The sequence below is a fragment of the Symphalangus syndactylus genome, chromosome 17, assembly GCF_028878055.3.
Source record: "Symphalangus syndactylus isolate Jambi chromosome 17, NHGRI_mSymSyn1-v2.1_pri, whole genome shotgun sequence".
NCBI classification, from domain to species: Eukaryota; Metazoa; Chordata; class Mammalia; order Primates; family Hylobatidae; genus Symphalangus; species Symphalangus syndactylus.
The window spans coordinates 57,909,969-57,931,763 of NC_072439.2; the positions used below are offsets into that span (position 1 = coordinate 57,909,969).

A 21,795-nucleotide genomic window follows, 5' to 3' on the forward strand; every position below is an offset into this window, starting at 1 on the left:
AAACTGAAAAAAGAAAAACTATATAGTCATTTGAATAGCTACAGAAAAAGCATTTGACAGCATCCATTCTTGACCAAAACTCTCAGCAAAATAGGAACAGAAGGAATCTTCCTCAACTTGATAAAGGGCATCTATGAAAACCTACAGGTTATTGGTGAGAGACTGAATGTTTCCTCCCTAATAAGTGTCAGTGAGTAGCCAGGCATGACAGGGGGGCCTGTAATCCCAGCTACTCGGGAGGCTGAGGCAGGAGAATTGCTTGAACCCAGGAGGTGGAGGTTGCAGTGAGCCGAGATTGCGCCACTGCACTCCAGCCTGGGCAACAAGAGCGAAACTCCGTCTAAAAAAAAAAAGAAAAATAAAAAGTAAGTGTCAATAGGAAGTTTGGGAAAGAAGTTTTGTTTTGAACTTGTTGAGTTTGGGGCCTAATATGACATTGACAATCGAACTGAGGATGAATATAGTTATCTGGGACTGGAGTACAGAATAGAGTTGTTAAAACATAGAGCATATTAAGGGTATTTTAACAACAAGTCCTTATTTATTTATTTATTTATTTATTTATTTTGAGGTGGAGTTTCACTCTTGTTGCCCAGGCTGGAATGCAGTGGCACGATCTTGGCTCACTGCAACCTCCGCCTCCCAGGTTCAATAATTCTCCTGCCTCAGCCTCCCGAGCAGCTGGATTACAGGTGTCCACCACCACGCCTGGCTCATTTTTTGTATTTTTAAGTAAAGACAGGGTTTCACCATGTTGGCCAAGCTGGTCTTGAACTCCTGACCTCAGGTGATCCACCCACCTTGGCCTGTCAAAGTGCTGGGATTACAGGTGTGAGCCACCACACCTGGCCAACAAGTCTATATTTTTAAACAAGTGCTCCAAGGAAGGGTAAGATGAGAAAAGGATTAGGAATAGAAATACTGAAGAAATCCAACACTTAAAGCCCTGAAGGACAGATACAGGAAAAGGAGCTAGCAAAGGCAACCAAGAGCAATCACAGAGATGAAAAGACAACTTTTTGGTGCATTTTAAGGAAAATCCAGTTTCAACAAAGAGGGATGGGTCAATAGAGTCAGAAGCTAAAGAAGAAAGAATATCAGGATCCCATATTGTGTGCATGCCAACATTCTTAGCCATTAAGCACAGGTGACCACTAGAATTTATTTATTTATTTATTTATTTTGAGACAGAGTTTCGCTGTTGTCGCCCAGGCTGGTGTGCAATGGCATGATCTTGGCTCACTGCAACCTCCACCTCCCGGGTTCAAGTGATTCTCCTGCCTCAGCCTCCCAAGTAGCTGGGATTATAGGCACATGCCACCACGCCTGGCTAATTTTTGTATTTTTTAGTAGAGACAGGGTTTCACGATGTTGGCCAGGCTGGTCTGAAACTCTGACCTCAGGTAGTCCAACCGCCTAGGCCTCCCAAAGTGCTGGGATTACAGGTGTGAGCCACCATGCCCAGCCTAGAATATATTTAAACTAAGCATTGTTTAAGATAGATGGGATTTAGCCAATCCTTAATGCCAGTATATCACATCACATTCCATTCCATTAGGGGTGGATATTTACGTAAGTTGAGGTTCTCCTTTTGGTTACTACACTCTTCTTTAGATTGTGCGTACAGACCTACCCAGAGAAGCCAGTATCCATGGCTTTGGAGAGTTCAAATATTCAATTTTCCGTTCAAAAAAAGGTAAGCGAAATACTTGAGTCTCAGGCCCACTAGGACCTTAAGCCTTTCGTTTTTGTAAATATTTCACTAATAAACTGTGTACACTTTCCCAGATTGGGCAGGCCTTACATTCTATACTGAGAGGCACATTATCTCACTAAGCCTCAATTTCCTCATTTGTAAAAAGGATAAGAACATCAATCCTACCTTACCACTTTCACGGGATTGGTTAAAGTTAGCTTTTAAAGTGTTTTCTCACTCTGGCTCCTTAATACCCTAACTACAGTCTGACACAAGAATGACTGCAGCAAAATGTTGGCTGTATTATAACAATATTTGTGGAAAGGCTTTGTTAGCTGGAAGCCATCTCAAGTATTATTCTTTATACCCCAATCTCGATTTAGGCCTCTAGGTAACCAAATTCAAAGTAACACCTCATCTTGATGGTTGCCAAGGGGTAGGTGGAGGGACTGCAGCCCCTTCCCCACAAACAATTCCAATAAAAACATTGTTGTGCAAACAGGGCTTCATGACCAGTTCCCTGGGCCAGCTGCTCACCACATTACCACTCCCAAACTCCCTTTTCTTTGGAAATACTGCACCTGCTGTAGAACTTTTTGTGGGGAGCTGTATAACTTCTGAAGTATCTAAGTGATCAGTTCCTACAATGACATCCTTGAGATATGGCTACGGAACTTTCCAAAGCAGCCTTGGCCTCCCTCATGTCCAACAACCTGAGATAAGGCCACGCCACCGGCTAAGAGTTCCGCCGGGGGCCCAGCTCTCAGGAGGCCTCTTCGATGCCGCCAGCCTCCAGCAGTCGTCCAATGTAGCAGGCAAATCCGGTAGCAGCAAACTAGCTCGGATTCGGCTTCGGTTTTTCTACTGGCCGGCGCCACAGGCCCCTCCTCCCGGGGCGGGCTCCTCGGTGCGAGGGCAGAAGGGGCGGAGCCGGTGGATGCCTCGGGCTCCTCCTCCCAAGGGCGGGCCGCCGGAGACCCGGCCGGCTTTGCAGGCGGGGACGGGGCTGGGGGCGGGGCCGGGCGCCGCGAGCCCCTCCTCTCGAGGGCCGGCCGGTTTGGCGGCGGCTGCGGAGGGTATCTGAGGCTCGGCTGCCAAGCCGAACGGGCTCTGGCTCCTCCCAGTGGCCGGCCGGGGCGGAAGCAGGAGGCGGGGGCAGCGTGCGCGCTGCTGGTCTTCTCTCCTGCGGCGCTGGGGCCCGCGCTCCGCTGCTGTTGCTCCATTCGGCGCTTTTCTGGCGGCTGGCTCCTCTCCGCTGCCGGCTGCTCCTCGACCAGGCCTCCTTCTCAGCCTCGGCCCGCGGCGCCGACCCTTCCGGCATCCTCCCGCCCCGTCTCGTACTGTCGCCGTCACCGCCGCGGCCCTGGCCCTGGCCCCGATGGCTCTGTGCAACGGAGACTCCAAGGTCAGCGTGGGGGTCCCTGCAGCACCGCATCCCGGCGGAGGCGAGGCCCCCGGACCGGGGAGCCACCCCGCGGGGCCCTTCCCCACCCCCTTCCCCCAGCCCGTCCGCGCAGCCCTGCGGCCCGGGCAGCCACGCGTCGGAGAGTCCCTGGTCGGGGCCTGTGGCATGTTTTTTCTCGGGAGCGGCGATGCTTTGTTGATTCTGTCTGCGTGTCGAGGTCCGGGCGTCGGGGAGGGCATCAGCTCCCCGCGGCCGCGTCGCTGGCCCCCGCCGCCCCCGCGCCGCTGTGGGGCGCAGAGCCCGCTAGCGCGGCGCGAGGGTGGGGGTAGGGAGGCGAGCGGGCTTGTGTGTCTGCGTATCGGGTTGGGGGCTTCTTCGGCTCCCACCCCGTCCCTTTGGGAGGCTGGGGGCCCGTTGTGGCGATTCCGGGGCCCGCCGAAGGCATGGCAGGGTCGGGGCCTCCTGTGCGGCGTTGGAGCTGGGCCGGCCTCTGGTCTTCCCGCCACCCCGTTTCCCGCCTGCCCTCGGCGAGGCCCGCTCCATTCTGTCCGCCAGCCTTGGGCTCCGCGGCGGTTAGGCCGGTTCTGGACGAACCCCGCGGAGCTGCACCGTCTTGCCCCTCCCCCCACGCCCCTGCAGGCCCGCGTGAGGGCTGGTGGCCCCAGGATCGCGCACTCTGTTCTCCCTCCCCGCTTCCTTCTCAGAGAGGAAAGGGTGTGTGTCCAGGTCCCGCCCCCGTCCAGCTTGCTCCCTGTTGAGCTTGCTGGTTTGCGGGGTAACCCGCTTCCCCGCCTTTGGGGTCCCTGCCCGGGACGCGAGCCGTGCCAGCTCGCCCGAGGGCTGGGCAGTCGGGAGTTCCGGAGTGCTGGAAAAGTTGCCGCCTTGACGTACCCGGCGGGGAGAGCACGTTTGACCGCTGCTGCTCATCTCGCCTCCAACTCACTTTTTTCTTAGACTGTTGCTCTTACTTTCGTCCCGCTTCTGAATTGGGCACCTTCGCTTTTACCTCTGTATTAAAATTTTCATTGGCCTGGAGTTCTTTCCGACCTTCACTAAGTCAGTTTTGCCAGCGGGAAACCGTGCAGTTTTGAATTGCGATTTACTTGAGTAAGATATATCTCCTCTTGTACGCTGTTGAAGGCCTAGCTTTAGGAAAAAACTTAATTAAATTTCATTCAGGGGGTGGGATTATATATACTTCGAGTGGGATTTGGTGCTCTACGTCAGATAGTGCCTTGTTCAGGCAGAATTTTAACATTCTTTTTAAAAGGTGGTGCTCAAGGGTCACATCTTAGGAGGGCCTCTTGAATGGTTGCTTAGCACCCGGTAATCATTCACAAAGTATTTGTCGAACAATGAGTAAAAGATTATAGGGTAGCTGATTTTAACTCTTTTAAACCAATGCACCAGTGGTGCTTAGGTCCAGGGAGCTCTTAAGACACACAGACCTTTAGTTTCTGACCTAAGGAGCAAATGTAAACCCCATTGTCCAGCTCTTTCCCGATTACTAGTCGACTTGCAAAGCATTTTTCTGCCTAGTTTTGAGCCTTGCAACTCATTGGAAAGATTCATCTTTATGCTGATAGGTGAAATAACTGGTGTTAGAAGGACTGGAATTTAATTTATGGGCTTTGAAAAATACATAGTGCATTTGAGAGGAGTATTTTCACAAAACTAAGTGACTGGAAAGTATAAGATTTGTTTCCAGAGTATGTAAGAGGATTTTTCTTTTTCCTAACTGGTATTTTTTCTTTGTTTTGCTCGAGTTGGAATGACAAATATAATCTTATCAGTTTGCTATATTTGAGCCTAAGGTGAATTAATTTTATTTCAAGGTTATGTTTTATAGCATAATTAAACATTTTAAAAACTATGTTAACAATTAGTTGTGGACTGAATTGGAAGCATTTTCAAGAGGAACATCTGGAGAATTAACATATTTCATCAAATCTATGATTATTGTATGTACCCCTGAGGAATAAAGTCCTGACAAACCATAACATGCCATTGATCATAAACATTTTAAGTAAAGAGATATTAAATATGGGGAAATACCTTATATCACCTACTTTATTATGCATATTTCTAAGAGGCCCACCTGGAAATAAGTAGGAGCTGTATTTTCCATAGCCTACCACTGAACCACCTTTCCCTTGGGAGGAAAGGCTTACTTTGTACATTGATTGGGCGTTTGCTGTGTGTATCTTAGTTCATAAATTAAAAGTTGGGCAAGAGCTGGTTTTGATTCCTGTTTCTGGTACATTTCAGTTATCAGGATTTTCTAAAATGGCATCTTCGCATCATAGAAACTAGAGAGGGGCCTAAAAGCTATAAAAGCATTTGGGTTATTTTAATTATTTTTTATACACAATATTTTATTTAATTTTTAATTTATATATTTTTTTGAGACAGGATCTTGCTCTGTCACCCAAGCTGGAGTGCAGTGGTGTGATCACAGCTCACTGCTGCCTTGACCTCTTTAGCCTCCTGAGTAGATGGAAGTACAGGCGTGGATCACCCCGCCCTGCTAATTTTTATTTTTTGTAGAGACAGGTCTCGCTATGTTGCTCAGCCTGGTCTGGAACTCCTGGGCTCAAGCTATCCTCCCACTTTAGCATCCCAAAGTGCTGGGATTACAGTAGTGAGCCACTGTGCCTGGCCAGCATTTTGTTTATTTAAATTTTTTATTTCCGTATGTTATTGGGGAACAGGTGTCGTTAGGTTACATGAGTAAGTTCTTTTTTTTTTTTTTTTTGAGACGGAGTCTAGCTTTGTCGCCCAGGCTGGAGTGCAGTGGTGCGATCTCGGCTCACTGCAAGCTCCGCCTCATGGGTTCACGCAGTTCTCCTGCCTCAGCCTCCCAAGTAGCTGGAACTACCGGCGCCCGCCACCACGCCCGGCTAATTTTTTTGTATTTTTAGTAGAGACGGGGTTTCACCTGTTAGCCAGGATGGTCTTAATCTCCTGACCTCGTGATCCGCCCACCTCAGCCTCCCAAAGTGCTGGGATTACAGGCATGAGCCACCATGCCCGGCCCTGAGCAAGTTCTTTACTGGTGATTTGTGAGATTTTGGTGCACCCATCACCCGAGCAGTATACACAACACCCAGTATGTAGCCTTTTATTCTTCACCCGCTTCCCACCCTTTCCCCCTGAGTCTCCAAAGTCCATTGTGTCATTCTTATGCCTTTGCATCCTCACAGCATAGGTGTCAGCTTTTCTTTAGAAACTTTTTATTATGGCAAGGGTGTATTTGACATAGTAACTTTTTTGAGTTTTATTAAGGCAGCATTATCAGAGTAGTGCTTTGGGTGACTTGTCAAGTTTCCTACTCTTTTCCCCCGTCTAAGGGTGAAACTCTTGGTTGGAGTAAAGGTGGTACCTGTCCTATCACCTTCATTGAAAGGTTATGACTAGGTTATATCATACTTGGATGAAAGATGTTTTATAAACACTCCCTTAGTGATTGCATGTGATACAGAATCTTTAATGGCATTTAATAATGTTAATTTTAAGTTTGGAATTTCCAAATTTAAGATTTTGAATGGAATGGGAATATAACTTGGGATTTTTATCTGGGATGTACTGAGAATTAAACAACTGTATCACCTTTTGTCACAACTTAGTAAATTTTTTTCTTAGATAAAAATTAGGTTTTTCAGATTTTATTCCGTTAGGATATTCATTTAGAGTGGAAGAACTGCTGCAGACAAAAGGAATGGTTTTTAGTGTAGTATGTTCTTAGACTTGAAAGGTTTTGAAATTCCACCAGGAATCTCGGATGACATCGCCTTTAGCGTGGGCCAACTTGTCACTTAAGGAAAATAGTTCAGTCTTTTAAGAATTTTTACAAAAAGTATAGACTTGTCCTATACTTGTACAGATGTATTTGATACTTTTAAGGTTAATGAATTACATTCCAAAAGATGTTGTTTGAAGTAAAGAATAATTATTTGCTACCCAGAATAATCAAATTTTACTGTTGTGGTACATTCTTAAACTTTGTTTTCTTTTTTTTGAGACAGAGTCTGGCTCTGTTGTCCAGGCTGGAGTACAGTGGCATGATCTCGGCTCACTGCAACCTCTGCCTTCCTGGTTCAAGTGATCCTTGTGTGATCTTTGTACCTCAGCCACCCGAGTAGCTGGGATTACAGGCGTGTGCCACCACATCCGGCTAATTTTATATTTTTAGTAGAGACAGGGTTTCACCATGTTGGCCAGGCTGGTCTCAAACCCCTGACCTCAAGTGAGTTGCCCACCTTGGCCTCCCAAAGTCGTGGGATTACAGGTATGAACCACTGTGCCTGGCCTTAAACCTTGTGTTTTGTTTTGTTTGTTTTTGAGACAAAGTCTTGCTCTGTCACCCAGGCTGGAGTGCAGTGGCATGATCTCCCCTCATTGCAACCTCTGCCTCCCAGGCTCAAGCAATTCTCCTGACTCAGCCTCCCGAGTAGCTGGGACTAAATGCACATGCCACTGTGCCTGGCTAACTTTTGTACTTTTAGTAGAGGTGGGGTTTCACCATGTTGCCCAGGCTGGTCTCGAACTCCTGGGCTCAGGTGATCCGCCTGCCTCGCCTCCCAAAGTGCTAAGATTATAGGCATGAGCCATTGTGTCCGGCCCTGGCCTTAAACTTTGATTTTATGCCTCTTTCTAACCTAAACCATATTTAGATGCTGAAAATGAATGAAAGGGTTGGGGTTAATGCATAATTCTGAAGCACTTTGTGAATCAACAAAAAAGTAATTGTTTCATAGAATTTTAAATCTTTGTGTGGCATATACAATTCTGGGTTGTGTAGAATATTATTTTTTTCATGCTTATTGTGGAATAGAGATGCTTCTGTATTTGCTCAAGAATGATGGTGATTAAAAAAATTGCTGTATTATAGTAAAAACATAACAGTCAATTGGTTTTCTTGTTGGTGGACCCTTGCTATGGCTTCAGGTTCATGGTTTTGAGGACCTAGGAGATTATATAGTTAAGTCTATACACTCATTAAGATTGTTATAATGTGAAAGGGAATAAGATCTCTAAACTGGGGCACATGAGCGTAAGAAAAGAAGGTATGGAAAATTTAAATTTATAATAAGTGCTGCAAAATAAAATATTACATACAAAAAAATTGTAGATTTACACAATACAATTAGTAAGTAAATGGCAAAACTCCTGTAGCAAGAGTGTTCAGATTACTGTCTTCTATACATTATACACAGGGACATATAACATCTCTTTCCTGCATGTGTTACACAAATACCCCATATTTCCCAGTGACCCAGCTTATAATGGCCTCTAGGCTCCTGTGCATCTTGCAAGGTGAGGAGTGGCTGTAACACAACTGGGAGGTACACTGAGTAGCTGGCAGGAACAGCAACTTCAGATATTTCTCCTGTCATCACCCAAGACTAGATAGAGTTAGCTATCCTTAATTGCCTGTGTCCAAGAGTACTTGATTTTATTAGAAAAGAGGAAAGATGTGTTACCAGTATTTGGCATTCAGACTGAACGAGATTTTATTAGAAAAGAGTCAGGAAAGATGTGTTACCAGTATTTGGCATTCAGACTGAACAAGAAGTTAAAAATGAGAACTCTGTTTACTATGCTTGCAACCCACACGACACTGGACAAAGCCATAGCCGAAGGTGGTATTAAATATAAGGTGAAAGTTTAACAAACCCGTCCTATTTTACTTTAAGGCAGTTATTCATAGTATATTGTTAAAAAGAAAAATCTGAGACAAATGTTAAGCTGGGTGGGATATCGGAATAACAGATGTACATCAGGAGAGTCCTGGGCAGACTGGACCATATGGTCACTCCAGTTATAGAGCACATATTGTTCTGAGTTTGGCTCTGATTTCTCCCCAGTGATGTGTATTTAAAATGTGGCTAAAATTTAAGTCTAGTGTGTATACATTAGCATTATTTTTCTGAGTTAATTATATAATAAGAGTGTTATTCTAAAATTCTTGAGAATTGAGTGTCATTAATTACCTGTGTTTTAAAAGTGGTGAGCCAGCAATACTGAACCTGACCGAAAGGTAAAATAATCTTCTCTAGTCTGCCGTAGCACTTACAAGGGATGTTTCCCAAACCTTTAAAGCTGCCTGGACATGTGAAGTTTTCTGTTTAGTTACTCCCATTTGTCACTGGAAAAACAGTAACCTTTTAATCTCAAAACTCACAGCGGTCCATGTAAATTTAATTTCTACCTCATTTGCAATTTGGAGAACGAGTCTCAGTAATTCTCCTGAATCCTATTATGAATGTAAATTTAGGACTCCAGATTTCTAAAATTCTGCTTTGGACAAATTTTGGATCAACAATCTCTGATTAATTTGGGAAATTTTAGATGAACAAAAGTACCTGTAGATATATCATTATTTTGATGTTATTGGTAGTAGTAGAACTTTATTATACTTATTATTTGGCAAGCAAATTAAAAGAAATTTTAGTCAACATCCATGTCCACAATCTGGATTCTACCATTTACTTTTCCTAAAAAAATTTTTTATAACAGCTTTATTGAGATATAATTGACATACCATGTACTTTGCTTATTTAAAGTATCCAACCCCATAGTTCTTAGTGTATTCACAGATTTGTACAACCATCACCCCCCATTTGTACAGTCAGTTTTAAAACATTCTCATCCCCCCTCCCAAAAAAACCCTCTACCCTTTAGCAAGGGTCCCCATTTTCCTGCAACCGCTCCTCCCTCCCAATCCTAGTCAACCACAAATTCATTTTCTGTCTGTAGATTTGCCAATTGTCTTAGTCTGTTGGGGCCGCTAAAACAAAATACCAGAAACTGAGTGGCTTATGAACAACAAAAATTTCTCACAATTCTGAACGCTGAGAAATTCAAAATCAAGGGACCTGCAGTTTCAGTGCCTGGTGAGGGCCCACTTCCTGGGTCATAGAAGTGCTTGATGCTGTGTCCTCACCTTGGGGCCTTTTTTTTGTTTTGTTTTGTTTTTGAGGGAGTCTCACTAGTACAGTGGCGAGATCTCAGCTCACTGCAACCTCCGCCTCCTGGATTCAAGTGATTCTCCTTCTTCAGCCTCCTGAGTAGCTGGGCATGCGCCACCATGCCCAGCTAATTTTTGTATTTTTAGTAGCAACAGGGTTTTGCCATGTTGACCAGGCCGGTCACGAGCTCCTGACCTCAGGCGATCCACCCGCCTTGGCTTCCCAAAGTGTTAGAATTACAGGCGTGAGCCACCGTGCCCAGCCCCTAGGGCCTCTTTTATAAGGGTACTAATCCTATCCATGTGGGCTCTGCCCTCATGCTGTAACCACCTCCCAAAGACCTCACCTCTTAATATTATCACATTGGTGATTAGGTTTCAACATATGAATTTTAGGGGAACACAAACATTCAGACCGTAGCACCTGTTTTGGACATTTTGTGACTAGAATCTTAAAATATATGGTGTTTTGTGGCTTTTAATGCTTTCAAGGTTCATCTTGTAGCATGTATAATACTTTATTCCTTTTTGTTACCTGCTAATATTCCATTGTATGTATACCACCTTATATTTATCCACTCATCAGTTGATGAACATTGGGTTGTTTTCACTCTGAATATTATGAATAATGCTGCCATGGACATTTCTGTATAGGTTTTTATCTAGACAAAAGTTTTCATGCTCTTGAATATATACCTAGGAGTGGAATTTCTGGGTCATATAGTGACTCCGTTTAACCTTTTAGTGAACTGTCAGACTGTTCCAAAGCAGCTGCAACATTTTATATTTCTGTTTGCTGTGTAGCAGTTTATGTCAGGATTCTCCAGAAAAACAGTAGGTTATAGATAGAGAAATAGATAATAGATATGTATATAGAGAGATATATGAGAGGAAATTTGTTAGGGGAATTGGCTGACGCGATTATGGAGGCTGAGAAGTTCCACGATAGACTGTCTGCAGGCTGGAGAACCCACCAAGCTGGTAGCATTACTTAGTGTAAGTCCGAAGACCTGAGAATCGGAAGTCCATGGTGTAATTCTCAGTCTGAGTCTGAAGGCCTGAGAACCTTGGTGGGAGAGGGATGGGGGGAGGGTGGTGGGAGAGTGGCTGCTGGTGCAAGTCCTGGAATCTGAAGGCCATATCCTGAAGTTCTTATATACAAGGGCAGAAGGTATCCTAGCTCCAGAAGGGAGATAATTCGACTTTCCCCTGCCTGGACTTTGTTCTGCCCTAGCCTCAGCTATTGGATAATGCCTGCCCACATTGGATGAGGGTGGATCTTCCTTTCTCAGTCTACTGATTCAAATGACAGTCTCTCCTGGAAACACCCTCAGAGACATACCCAGAAATAATCCTTTACTAGCTATCTGGGTATTATTAGTCTAGTCAAGTTTATACCTGAAATTAGCCATCACAATTTCTCCACATCTTTTTCTGCACTTGTCTTTTTTTTTTTTTTTTTTTCCGAGACAGAGTCTCTGTTGCCCAGGCTGGACTGCAGTGGTGCTATCTTGGCTCACTGCAACCTCCACCTCCCCAGTTCAAACGATTCTCCCACCTCAGCCTCCCAAGTAGCTGGGATTACAGGCATGCGCCACCACACTGGCTAATTTTTGTATTTTTAGTAGAGTTGAGGTTTTCCCACATTGGTCAGGCTGGCCTCGAACTCCTGATCTCAGGTGATCCACCTGCCTCGGCCTCCCAAAGTGCTGGGATTATAGGCATGAGCTACCATGCCTGACCCACTTGTCTTTTTGATTATAGCGATCAGAGTAGCTGTGAAGTGGGATCTCATTTTGGCTTTGATTTGCATTTCCCAATGACTGGTTATGTGCATTTTTTCATGTGCTTATTGGCCATTTCTGTATTTTCTTTGGAGAAATGTCTGTTCAGGTCTTTTGTCCCCCCCCCTTTTTTTTTTTGAGGCAGTGTCTTGCACTGTTGCCCAGGCTGGAGTGCAGTGGTGCGATCTCGGCTCACTGCAGCCTCCACCTCCTGGGTTCAAGCAATTCTCCTGCCTCAGCCTTCCGAGTAGCTGGGATTTCAGGCGCCTGCCACCATGCCTGGCTAATTCTTTTGCCCATTTTAAAATTGGATTATTTTTCTTTTTTATTGAGTTTTAAGAGTTTTTTTTTTTAAGTCTAGAGATAAGTTTCTTATCAATATGATTTGTGATTATTTTTTGCCATTCTGTAGATTATCTTTTTACACTTTCTTAATGGTGTTCTTTGAAGCACCAAAACCTTTAATTTTGAGGCTTAATTTATTTCTTCTTTTGTCACTTTAGTTTTTGGTGTCATCTAAAAAACTATTGGCCTCATTCAATACATATCACAAAGATTTGTGTAATTACCTATATTTTCTTATAAAAGTTTTATAGTTTTTGCTCTTATTTATGTCTTTGTTTCATTTTGAGATAATTTTTGTATCTTTTCTAAGGTGGATTTAATCTGACTTAGGGTTTTTTAACAGACTGGCTCTTAGATTTGGATGATTGTTGGCCTTGTTATTGACCACGGCAGAGCTTGACCATGAATGCCCCTGAAGGCTGAGGGTAACAGTTGCCCATTGTGGTAGTATCTTTTTGTATCAGTTTTATATCTTTAGTATCAGTTTGTGGAGAGAGGTGATAGTTTAAAAAACTCACTAATAGGTGTTTTGTTTTGCTTGTTTCTATTGTGGTAAAATGTACATGCAGTGAAATGCATAGATCTTTAAGTATGTAGTTTGAGTTTTGACATATATATGTAGTCATGTAACCATCACCCCAATCAAGATTTAGAACATTTCTGTCACTCACAACATTCCCCTGAACAATACATAGAATCAGAAGCACTCTGGATTTAACAAAATTGTTTTTAAAAAATGCAAACTTGGTACAGTATTTTTAAGTAAAAACTTTTTTCAGTTATTAAGAAAATCTCTATCAGTTTGTCTGTTAGGCATATTATCTTGTCTAAGGTGGTACCTCTTGGGTTAACCACGTCTGGCTCTCTAGAGGTTAATAGTGCTTCTCAGTGGTTTCTTTTCTCTGATGTCTTTCCTTCATTGGTTACCCTCTTATTAAAAGAAAAAGATAAGTGTGCATTTGTATTTTAATGCCTAAAGCTAAAGAATCAGTGTAATGTTTATCATAAAGACAAAGTCACAGAGAGATGACCATAATTACAGACATTTTGTACAGTTTTGACTTACATTCTTATGTATTTCTGTTAGCAAAGGCAGAATCAAAAAATGTTATTAATATTTATTGTATATATTTATGGGGTACAATGTGATGTTTTGATAAAGTATGCTATTAATTAAGAGCCTGCTATGGATGCTTTGATATTAGTTTTCTGGTTTTGTTTTTTTTTTTTTTTTTTTTTTTTTGAGACGGGGTTTTGCTATTGTTGCCCAGGGTGGAATGCAATGGCGTGATCTCGGCTCACCACAGCCTCTGCCTCCCGGGTTCAAGCAATTGTCCTGCCTCAGCCTCCCAAGTAGCTGGGATTACAGGCATGTGCCACCATGCCCAGCTAATTTTGTATTTTTAGTAGAAACAGGGTTTCTCCATGTTGGTCAGGCTGGTCTCAAACTCCCAGCCTCAAGTGATCCGCCCACCTCAGCTTCCCAAAGTGCTGGGGTTACAGACATGAGCCACTGCTCCCGGCCTGATATTAGTTTTTTAAATGTTACTTAAGCTGGTGGTAGAAACATCTTCACAAAGGCATGTGATGATACTAATTTTTAAAATTGTACTGTGGCATTTCAGTTAGCTATTGCCACGGTAATGCTGATTAACAATCACAAAATGTAAGTGGCATACAAACATAAGCACTTATTTTTTGCTCATGAGTTTGCGGGTCAGCTGACATTGCTCAGCTCCACTTGATCTTGTCCTTTTCCTGAGACTAGTACACTCATGATGTTCTCATGGTGGCAGAAGCCTAAGAGGCAAGTGGAAGCATTAAGGCTGCTTAAGGCAGCAGGGCCTGGTGGCTCACACCTGCAATCCCAGCACTTTGGGAGGCTGAGGTGGGCGTATCACTTGAGCTCAGGAGTTTAGAAGAGCCTGGGCAACATGAGGAAACCCTGTCTCTACTAAAAATACAGAACATTAGCCAGGCATGGTGGTGCACGCATGGGTGGTCCCAGCCACCTGGGAGACTGAGCTGGGAGGATTGCTTGAGCCTGGGAAGCAGAAGTTGCAGCGAGCAGAGGTCGCACCACTGCACTCCAACCTGGGTGACAGAGTGAGACCCTGTCTCAAAAAAAATAAAAATAAATGAAGACTGCTTAAGACTTGGTGTAATATGACTTCTGCCCTCATTATATTGGCCAAAGCAAGTCTTGTGCTTGAGCTCAGTGACAAAGGTGAGGAAGTATGTTCTATCTATAATAGGACAAGCTGCAGACTTAAGTGATAAAATCATGGATACAGGGAATGATAAAGAATTAGGGCCAACGATGTTATATATGGAAAATTGAAAACATTTGCATAAGTACAGTGAAGAGTATAATGATCCCTCATGTCCCTATCCAGTTCAGCACTTATCAACATGTGACCAGTCTTTCATTCATGTTTATGTAGTGCATCACAGTAAGAGAGTTACATATGTCTGGTTGTCTGTTTTTGTATGTTAAGCTGCATTGGTTGATTCAGATGTTACCAGCTTATCCGTCATTATCAGGTTTCTCATTAACCTTTTACCTAATGGTTTTAATAGCCACTGTTCAGTGCTTCTCAAACATCTGCAATGAAGACCATTTAAAAAAAATTTCCAGTACTGACGACTGCTACTTTTGTAAAATACAATAAATTTCTAGACAAATGAAAATTTAAAATCTAATATATTTTAAAAGCCCCCAATTTTTATTATAGATGCAACAGAAATAAAATTACTTTGTCAACTTGTTATGCAAATTTATGGATGCTTATATAAAACTCATGGATTCTTTTTTTGTCATGAACTGGTAACAGTTTGCTTAAAAACGTTCCTTCACTAACTATGTGGTTACCTTGTTAGAGTCAGAATACATGCTTGATTCATTCTCATTATTAATATTATTTTACCAATTTTGTAAATAATTTTTTCAGATTTTATTCATTATTTCCAATGGTGCAATTAATGTGTGCTGTATAATAGAAACGGTCGTATGTAGAAAAGAGACTGGGTTTATGAAGTACAAAATAGTAACATCTTGAAAAATGGACCACATACTACCACATACTAAATACTTGTGAAATTGTGACACTCTATTACTTGAAGTTTAATTTTTTTTCTTTTTCTTTTTGAGACACAGTCTCACTTTGTCGCCCAGGCTGGAGTACAGTGGCACTATCTCAGCTCACTGCAGCTTCTGCCTCCTTGGTTCAAGCCATTCTCATGCCTCAGGCTCCCGAGTAGCTAAAACTGTAGGAGTGCGCCACCACGCCTAGCTAATTTTTTTTGTATTTTTAGCAGAGATGGGATTTCACCATGTTGCCCAGGCTGGTCTCAAACTCCTGAGCTCAAGTGATCCACTCGCCTCAGTCTTCCAAAGTGCTAGGATTACAGGCATGAGCCACTGCGCCTAGCCTAATTTATTTCTTAAGGAAAAAAATGTATAAATGTGTTAATATTTTAGGAATAGTGATCACATGATAATCAAAATTGAGAGTGTACACATATTCAGTGTATTTAGAAAAATACAGCCCTTTGATTATCTTTCATCTCTTCATAAAAACTGTTTTGTATTTTAAGGTCATCTTTATTAGTACACTGATAGTATGGGAAGACAAACTGAAGAGAACAAGTCAGAGTTTGGGTATCCATCTGTATTGTTTTCATTTCTTCGCTTCTTTGCAAGGTATCTTTGGTTCTTCATGCAAACGGGCTACACATGTGCACATACTTGAAATCACCTTCAAAAGTAATTTTTGTTAAAATACTAGATCTCAGTCACCTCAGGAATGCAGAGTGAGTCAGGACAACTAAAGGTGAATGTAAGAAAAAACTCGAGGAGTTTAACAGAACAACTAATCAGACTGAACATAGTTCAGAACTTTTCCTTGTAATATTTTAATAATTTGACAACAGTTTTTGCTGAATGCTTATTAGCCTTTTCAAAATTGTGTATGTTGCCAACTTCAGGAAACAAGCAGGTTGATTCGGGCTGATTGATACTGATTTAAACCTACCCAAAGATAACCTTGTTCCTCAGTTGGCTAATGCTTGTTATTGAATAGAAAAACTAGCCATAATAAAGATTTTAATCTTTATTATATTAATAATATATTAATATTAAAAGGATTTAAATATCACGAGGCAGTCTGGGCGTGGTGGTTAACACCTGTAATCCCAGCACTTTGGGAGGCTGAGGCAGGTGGATCACCTGAGGTCAGGAGTTCAAGACCAGCCTGGCCAACATGGTGAAACCCCGTCTCTACTAAAAATACAAAAATTAGCTGGGCATGGTGGTGCACTCCTATAATCCCAGCTACTTGGGAGGTTGAGGCAGGAGAATCACTTGAACCTGGGAGGCGGAGGTTGCAGTGAGCTGAGATTGCACCACTGCACTCCAGCCTGGGCAACAGAGCGAGACTCTGCCTCCAAAAAAAAAAAGAAAAAAAAATCACGAGGCAAAGAACAGTATACTTTCATTTTAGTCAACAGTGCCAACTTTTCGTAGTTATTTGAGAACTGGTCACATAACGCATATTGTGTCAACAAAATAGTATTGCCTTGACTTTCTGGAAAGACAAGTCTTAGGATAATTGAAAGTCGAGGGGGAAATAGGCGTTGGTTTCAAAGGTTAAAAAGTCAGATTAGAAATTCTGGCCCTGGACCAACTTTAAATTTCCCCTCAAATTAGAAGAAAAAGATAATAGAGAATTGTTCTATTTTCTTACCCCTAGTGTTCATAATGTACAGATTACATACAGTAGAACTGTATTCAGTTTACCTGAGAGGATAGAATTCATCAACCCAATTCCATGGTTAGGGTATGTGTATGGGGTTCTGGCTATCTTTAGGTGGGTGCTAGAACTGGTATCTAAGTTGAAGCTAAATTGCTTTTTAGTTCATTGATTTAGATAGTACATTCAGCTGTTCATTATATTCTGGGAAGGTGCCCACATGAACTTGAAAGGAGCTATTGGCCCCTTGTAGATAGCGTAGAAGAGAGTCTGGATTACTTTGAAAAACTAAGAGATGTGTTTGGTTAGCAAAAGAAGATGAAGCTGCAGTCAGAGGTACAAACTGGTTCAGTTAAGGAGGAAAAATAATTGAATTTGAAACAATATATATAACACGTAGAAACTAAATAGTAGTCTTTAATAAATACCTACTAGCTTGAAATCTCATTAGGGAAAAGAGTTTTCTCAGTGTATGAAGTTATTAACCAAGAGCAATGAAAAGCTGAGATAACATTATATGTCAGTAGAGACTTGTATTTCCCAAATCTATTAAACATTTAAAACTTAAACATAGTAATTTATTGAAGGCATTCCCATAGAATCCTATGTGTTGTGTATTCAGATTAAAGGAGGTAGTGAAAATGAACTCAGATGAATTAAGTGATTGAAATTTTTGTTTATATTGTTTAATATCTACACATTTGTTAATATAAGACTAATGGAACAAAAGTTAGTGATCATAATTTAGGCTACATGAAACAGTTGGTAATTGGTAAGCATTGTTTATATGACCAAATGTAGATCTAATATTGTACACTATTGCATCAGGGTATGTCTTGTGACTTCCAGATTTTTCTCAGGTATAAACACAGTTTTCTAAAGGCATTTTATACATTTGTTACCTAAAATGAACAACTGTGTAACTGTCAGCTATACCTAGAATTTTTTATCAGAAGTATTTCAGATTTTGGATTTTGGAGTATTTGTATTATGCTTACTGTTTGAGTGCCACTAATCCAGAAATCCAAAATGGACCAGTGAACATTTCCTTTGAGCATCATATCAGTGCTCAGAATGTTTCAGATTTTTGGATTAAGGATGTTTAACCTGTATATAGAAAGAGACTTCTTTAGACAAACTTGACTCATGTACTACTTACACATAGGGTTTTGTTTTATGTTTTGAGAGAGTCTCGCTCTGTCACAGCCCAGGCTGGAGTGCAGTGGCATGATCTTGGCTCACTGCAGCCTCCGCCTCATGGGTTCAAGTGATTCTAGTGCCTCCGCCTCCAGTGTAGCTGGGATTACAGACATGTGCTACCACGCCTGGCTAATTTTTCTATTTTTAGTAGAGATGAGGTTTTGCCATGTTGCCCAAGCTGGTCTCAAACTCCTGGCCTCAAGTGATCTTCCGATCTCAGCCTCCCAAAGTGCTGGGATTACAGGTGTGAGCTATGGCGCTCAGCCTTCAGTTGGTTTTTAAATGTTTTGCTGACTAAAATATTAAGGGATTGCACTTGTCCATTCATAATTGTAGGAATAATAAGTTGCTACACTTTTCTAGGGATCTTACTCAACTGTTCACAGAATACATAGAGAAATGGCATACTTGGTGAGTTATATAAAAATCTAGCATGTCTGGCCGAGTGCGGTAGCTCACGCCTCTAATCCCAGCACTTTGGGAGGCCGAGGCGGGTGGATCACGAGGTCAGGTGTTTGAGACCAGCCCGGCCAACATAGTGAAACCCCATCTCTACTAAAAATATGAAAAATTAGCCGGGCGTGGTGGCAGGTGCCTGTAATCCCAGCTCATCGGAAGGCTGAGGCAAGAGAATCGCTTGAACCTGGAAGGTGGAGGTTGCAGTGAGCTGAGATCGCGCCACTGCACTCTAGCCTGGGCTGCAGTACAAGAGTCCATCTCAAAAAAAAATAAAAAAAAAAAATCTAGCATGTCTATTCCTGATGACTTTTTTTTTTTTTTTGACATGGAGTCTTGCTCTGTCACCCAGGCTGGAGTGCAGTGATGCGATGTCTGCTCACTGGGTTTCACCATGTTAGCCAGGTTGGTCTCAATTTCATGACCTTGTGATCCACCCGCCTCGGCCTCCCAAAGTGCTGGGATTACAGGTGTGAGCCACCGTGCCCGGCCTCCTGATGACTTAGCTGGCTCACCTCTGTTTCTTCCCTTGAAGCCTTGGGATGTCTTCCTGTTCTATGGGAAATGCCTTGAGACACACTGGGAATCCCTTTCCCTTAAGGAAAAGCTTTTCTGCAACTTTATGTAACTCAATATGAGTTAACATAATATTAACAATGGCAATGATAGTTGTGTCATTGGACTAGTGGAATTTTAAGATATTAATATTTAAGATATATTGTAATTTCAGAGATGCTTGGCTTCTTTCACTTGACAAGTCTGAAATGATTCATTTATGTTTTGGGGATTTTTCAGCCAGAAAGGACAGCATACCACTCTGGAACTATAGAGAATTTTAGAAGAGCAGTTTTGGCTAAAGAGTAGGCCAGGTTCTTATAGGTCTTGGGAAATATTTTGAGCTTTATTGAACATTCTAAGGGGAAGTCACTGTAAGGTTTTGAGCAAAGGAAGATTTGAATCTGATTTTTTTTCTTTCTTTTAAGCACACTGGCATGTTATCCAAACTCAGTATCACCAGTAATGGAACAAAATGACATTGTGTCTTTCCCATTCTATCATATCAAGAGGAGGCATGGTAACATTACCAATGTAAATTTCTTGTCAAATGTTTATCTAGAATCTGATCATGATACAACAAAGAGATCCAGTGTGGGACATTCTACAAAAAGCTGGTCTGATCTTTAAAGAAGGTCAATGCCATAAAAGACTATAAAAAGGTGAGGAGGTGAATAGTTGAAGGAGACAATGTGTGTGCTGTGTGTGTGATCCTTGATAGATTATGGAATTTTTTAAAAACCATAAACACCTTGTTTTTGACAATTGGGGAAACTTATATGTAGATAATTATCAATGTTAACTTTCTTGGATGTGATAGTGATATTGTAGTTACATAGGAGATTGTCCCTGTTTGTAGGAGATGCATGCTGAAAAGGTTTTGGGGGAGTGAAAGGTATACAGTTTATTTTTAAGTCGTTCAGGTGGAAAAAAGTATATGTAGATGGAAATAAGGCAAATACAGCAAAATGTTACTGATCATTGATATAGATGAAGAGTGGTGTTTATTGTACCAAACTTTCAACTTTTCTTTAGGTTAAAAAATTTAAAAATAAAAAGGGATAGGGTAGAAAAAGTACATGGTAAGATAACAGAACTACAGAGTCTTACTTTTTGATTTAACACTTTAGTTTAGTTTCCAACTTCATTCAGTGTTATATGTGAGATGATGGCCTCTTATGAAAAACCTCAGTAAAATTGACTAACATTCCTTTATTTTAATTATTAAAAAATTTTTTTAAGAGATAGGGTCTTGCTGCATTGCTCAGACTAGTCTCCAATTCTTGGGCTCAAGTAATCCCCCCTCCTTAGCCTAAATAATTATGTGTACTTTTAATCTAAAATACCCAAAGGCTTTTTTTTTTTTTAAATCCAGTAATTTTGTTGGAGTATGTCTTAGAGTTGGTCATTCTGAGTTCATAGACTAATTTTGATTCATGTTCTCTCTTGCCTTGTGTAATTTTTAAAGTATGTTTTAGCAACTATAGAAATGGTACATTCTAGTTTTGAGCTGAGGATGTCTTTCTGGCTTATTCTCATAGAGACATCATTCTGTTCTGTATTCCCTCTATTTTTTATTTTGTTTTTTTTGAGACAGGGTCTCGCTCTGTCACCCAGGCTGGAGTGCAGTGGCATGATTATGACTCACTGTGGCCTCAACCTCCTGGGCTTCTCTCACCTCTGCCTCCCGAGTAGCTAGGACCACAGGCATGTGCCTCCACTCCCAGCTAATTTTTTTTTTTTTTTTTTTTTTTTTTTTTTTGAGATGGAGTTTCACTCTTATTCAGGCTGGAGTGCAATGGTGTGATCTCAGCTCGCTGCAACCTTCACCTCCAAGGTTTGAGGAATTCTCCTGCCTTGGCCTCCCAAGTAGCTGGGATCACAGGCATGCACCACCACACCCAGATAATTTTGTATTTTTAGTAGAAATGGGGTTTTACCATGTTGGCCAGGCTGGTCTCGAACTCCTGACCTCAGGTGATTCACCCTCTTTGGCCTCCCAAAGTGCTGGGATTACAGGTATGAGCCACGGCATCTGGCCTAATTTTTGTATTTTTTGTAGAGACAGGATTTCTTTATGTTACCCGGGCTGGTCTCGAACTCATGGGCTCAAGCGATCTGCCTACCTCCACTTCCGCCTCCCAAAGTGCTGGTATTACAGGCTTTAGTCACAGGGACCTGGCCTCCCTTTTTTTTACTTTTAGCAAATTTGTATGGGATTTAGCTTCTATACTTTGTTTCCTTTTTATGTGAATTTAGTTTTCCTCAACTTTTAGAAGGAAGCTTGTCAAGATAACGTTTCTAACTTCATATAACTTCCTCTTCTGTTAAAAAAATTATGGCACTTGTTTCCTAAGGATTCCTGGCTCTATCCCTGTGCCCCATGTTAGTCTGTTCCTTCTTTGTTCCTTCTCCCTTTTTCCTGTCCTGTTAATTTTGATCATCTCCCAGCAGTGGCTCTTCATAGCAGGACCTCTCCTGGAAAGGATCTCTGACTGGTTAGTGTCAAGGGTTCATGGGGGTTAAACTCCTCTGGCCCCTTTATGTCTTACCTTGGGTTCCCTGCCACTTGTGTACTATTGGTGTGGGCAAACCTCCTCCTAGCGTGCTGCGGTTCTCTAATTGGATGCTGT

The 21,795-nt window shown here is 42.0% G+C and overlaps 1 protein-coding gene across 1 annotated transcript in view; it reads left to right on the forward strand.

Annotated features, from left to right (window-relative positions):
- Nucleotides 1-2,710: 2,710 nt before the first annotated feature.
- The window catches only part of GMPS (guanine monophosphate synthase), a 62,125-nt gene continuing 43,040 nt past the window's right edge, over nt 2,711-21,795 (forward strand). The window contains exon 1 of the mRNA XM_063620288.1: nt 2,711-3,101. Within this exon, the coding sequence (XP_063476358.1) occupies nt 3,075-3,101 (27 nt within the window). The 5' untranslated portion in view covers nt 2,711-3,074. The remainder of the gene's footprint in view (nt 3,102-21,795) is intronic.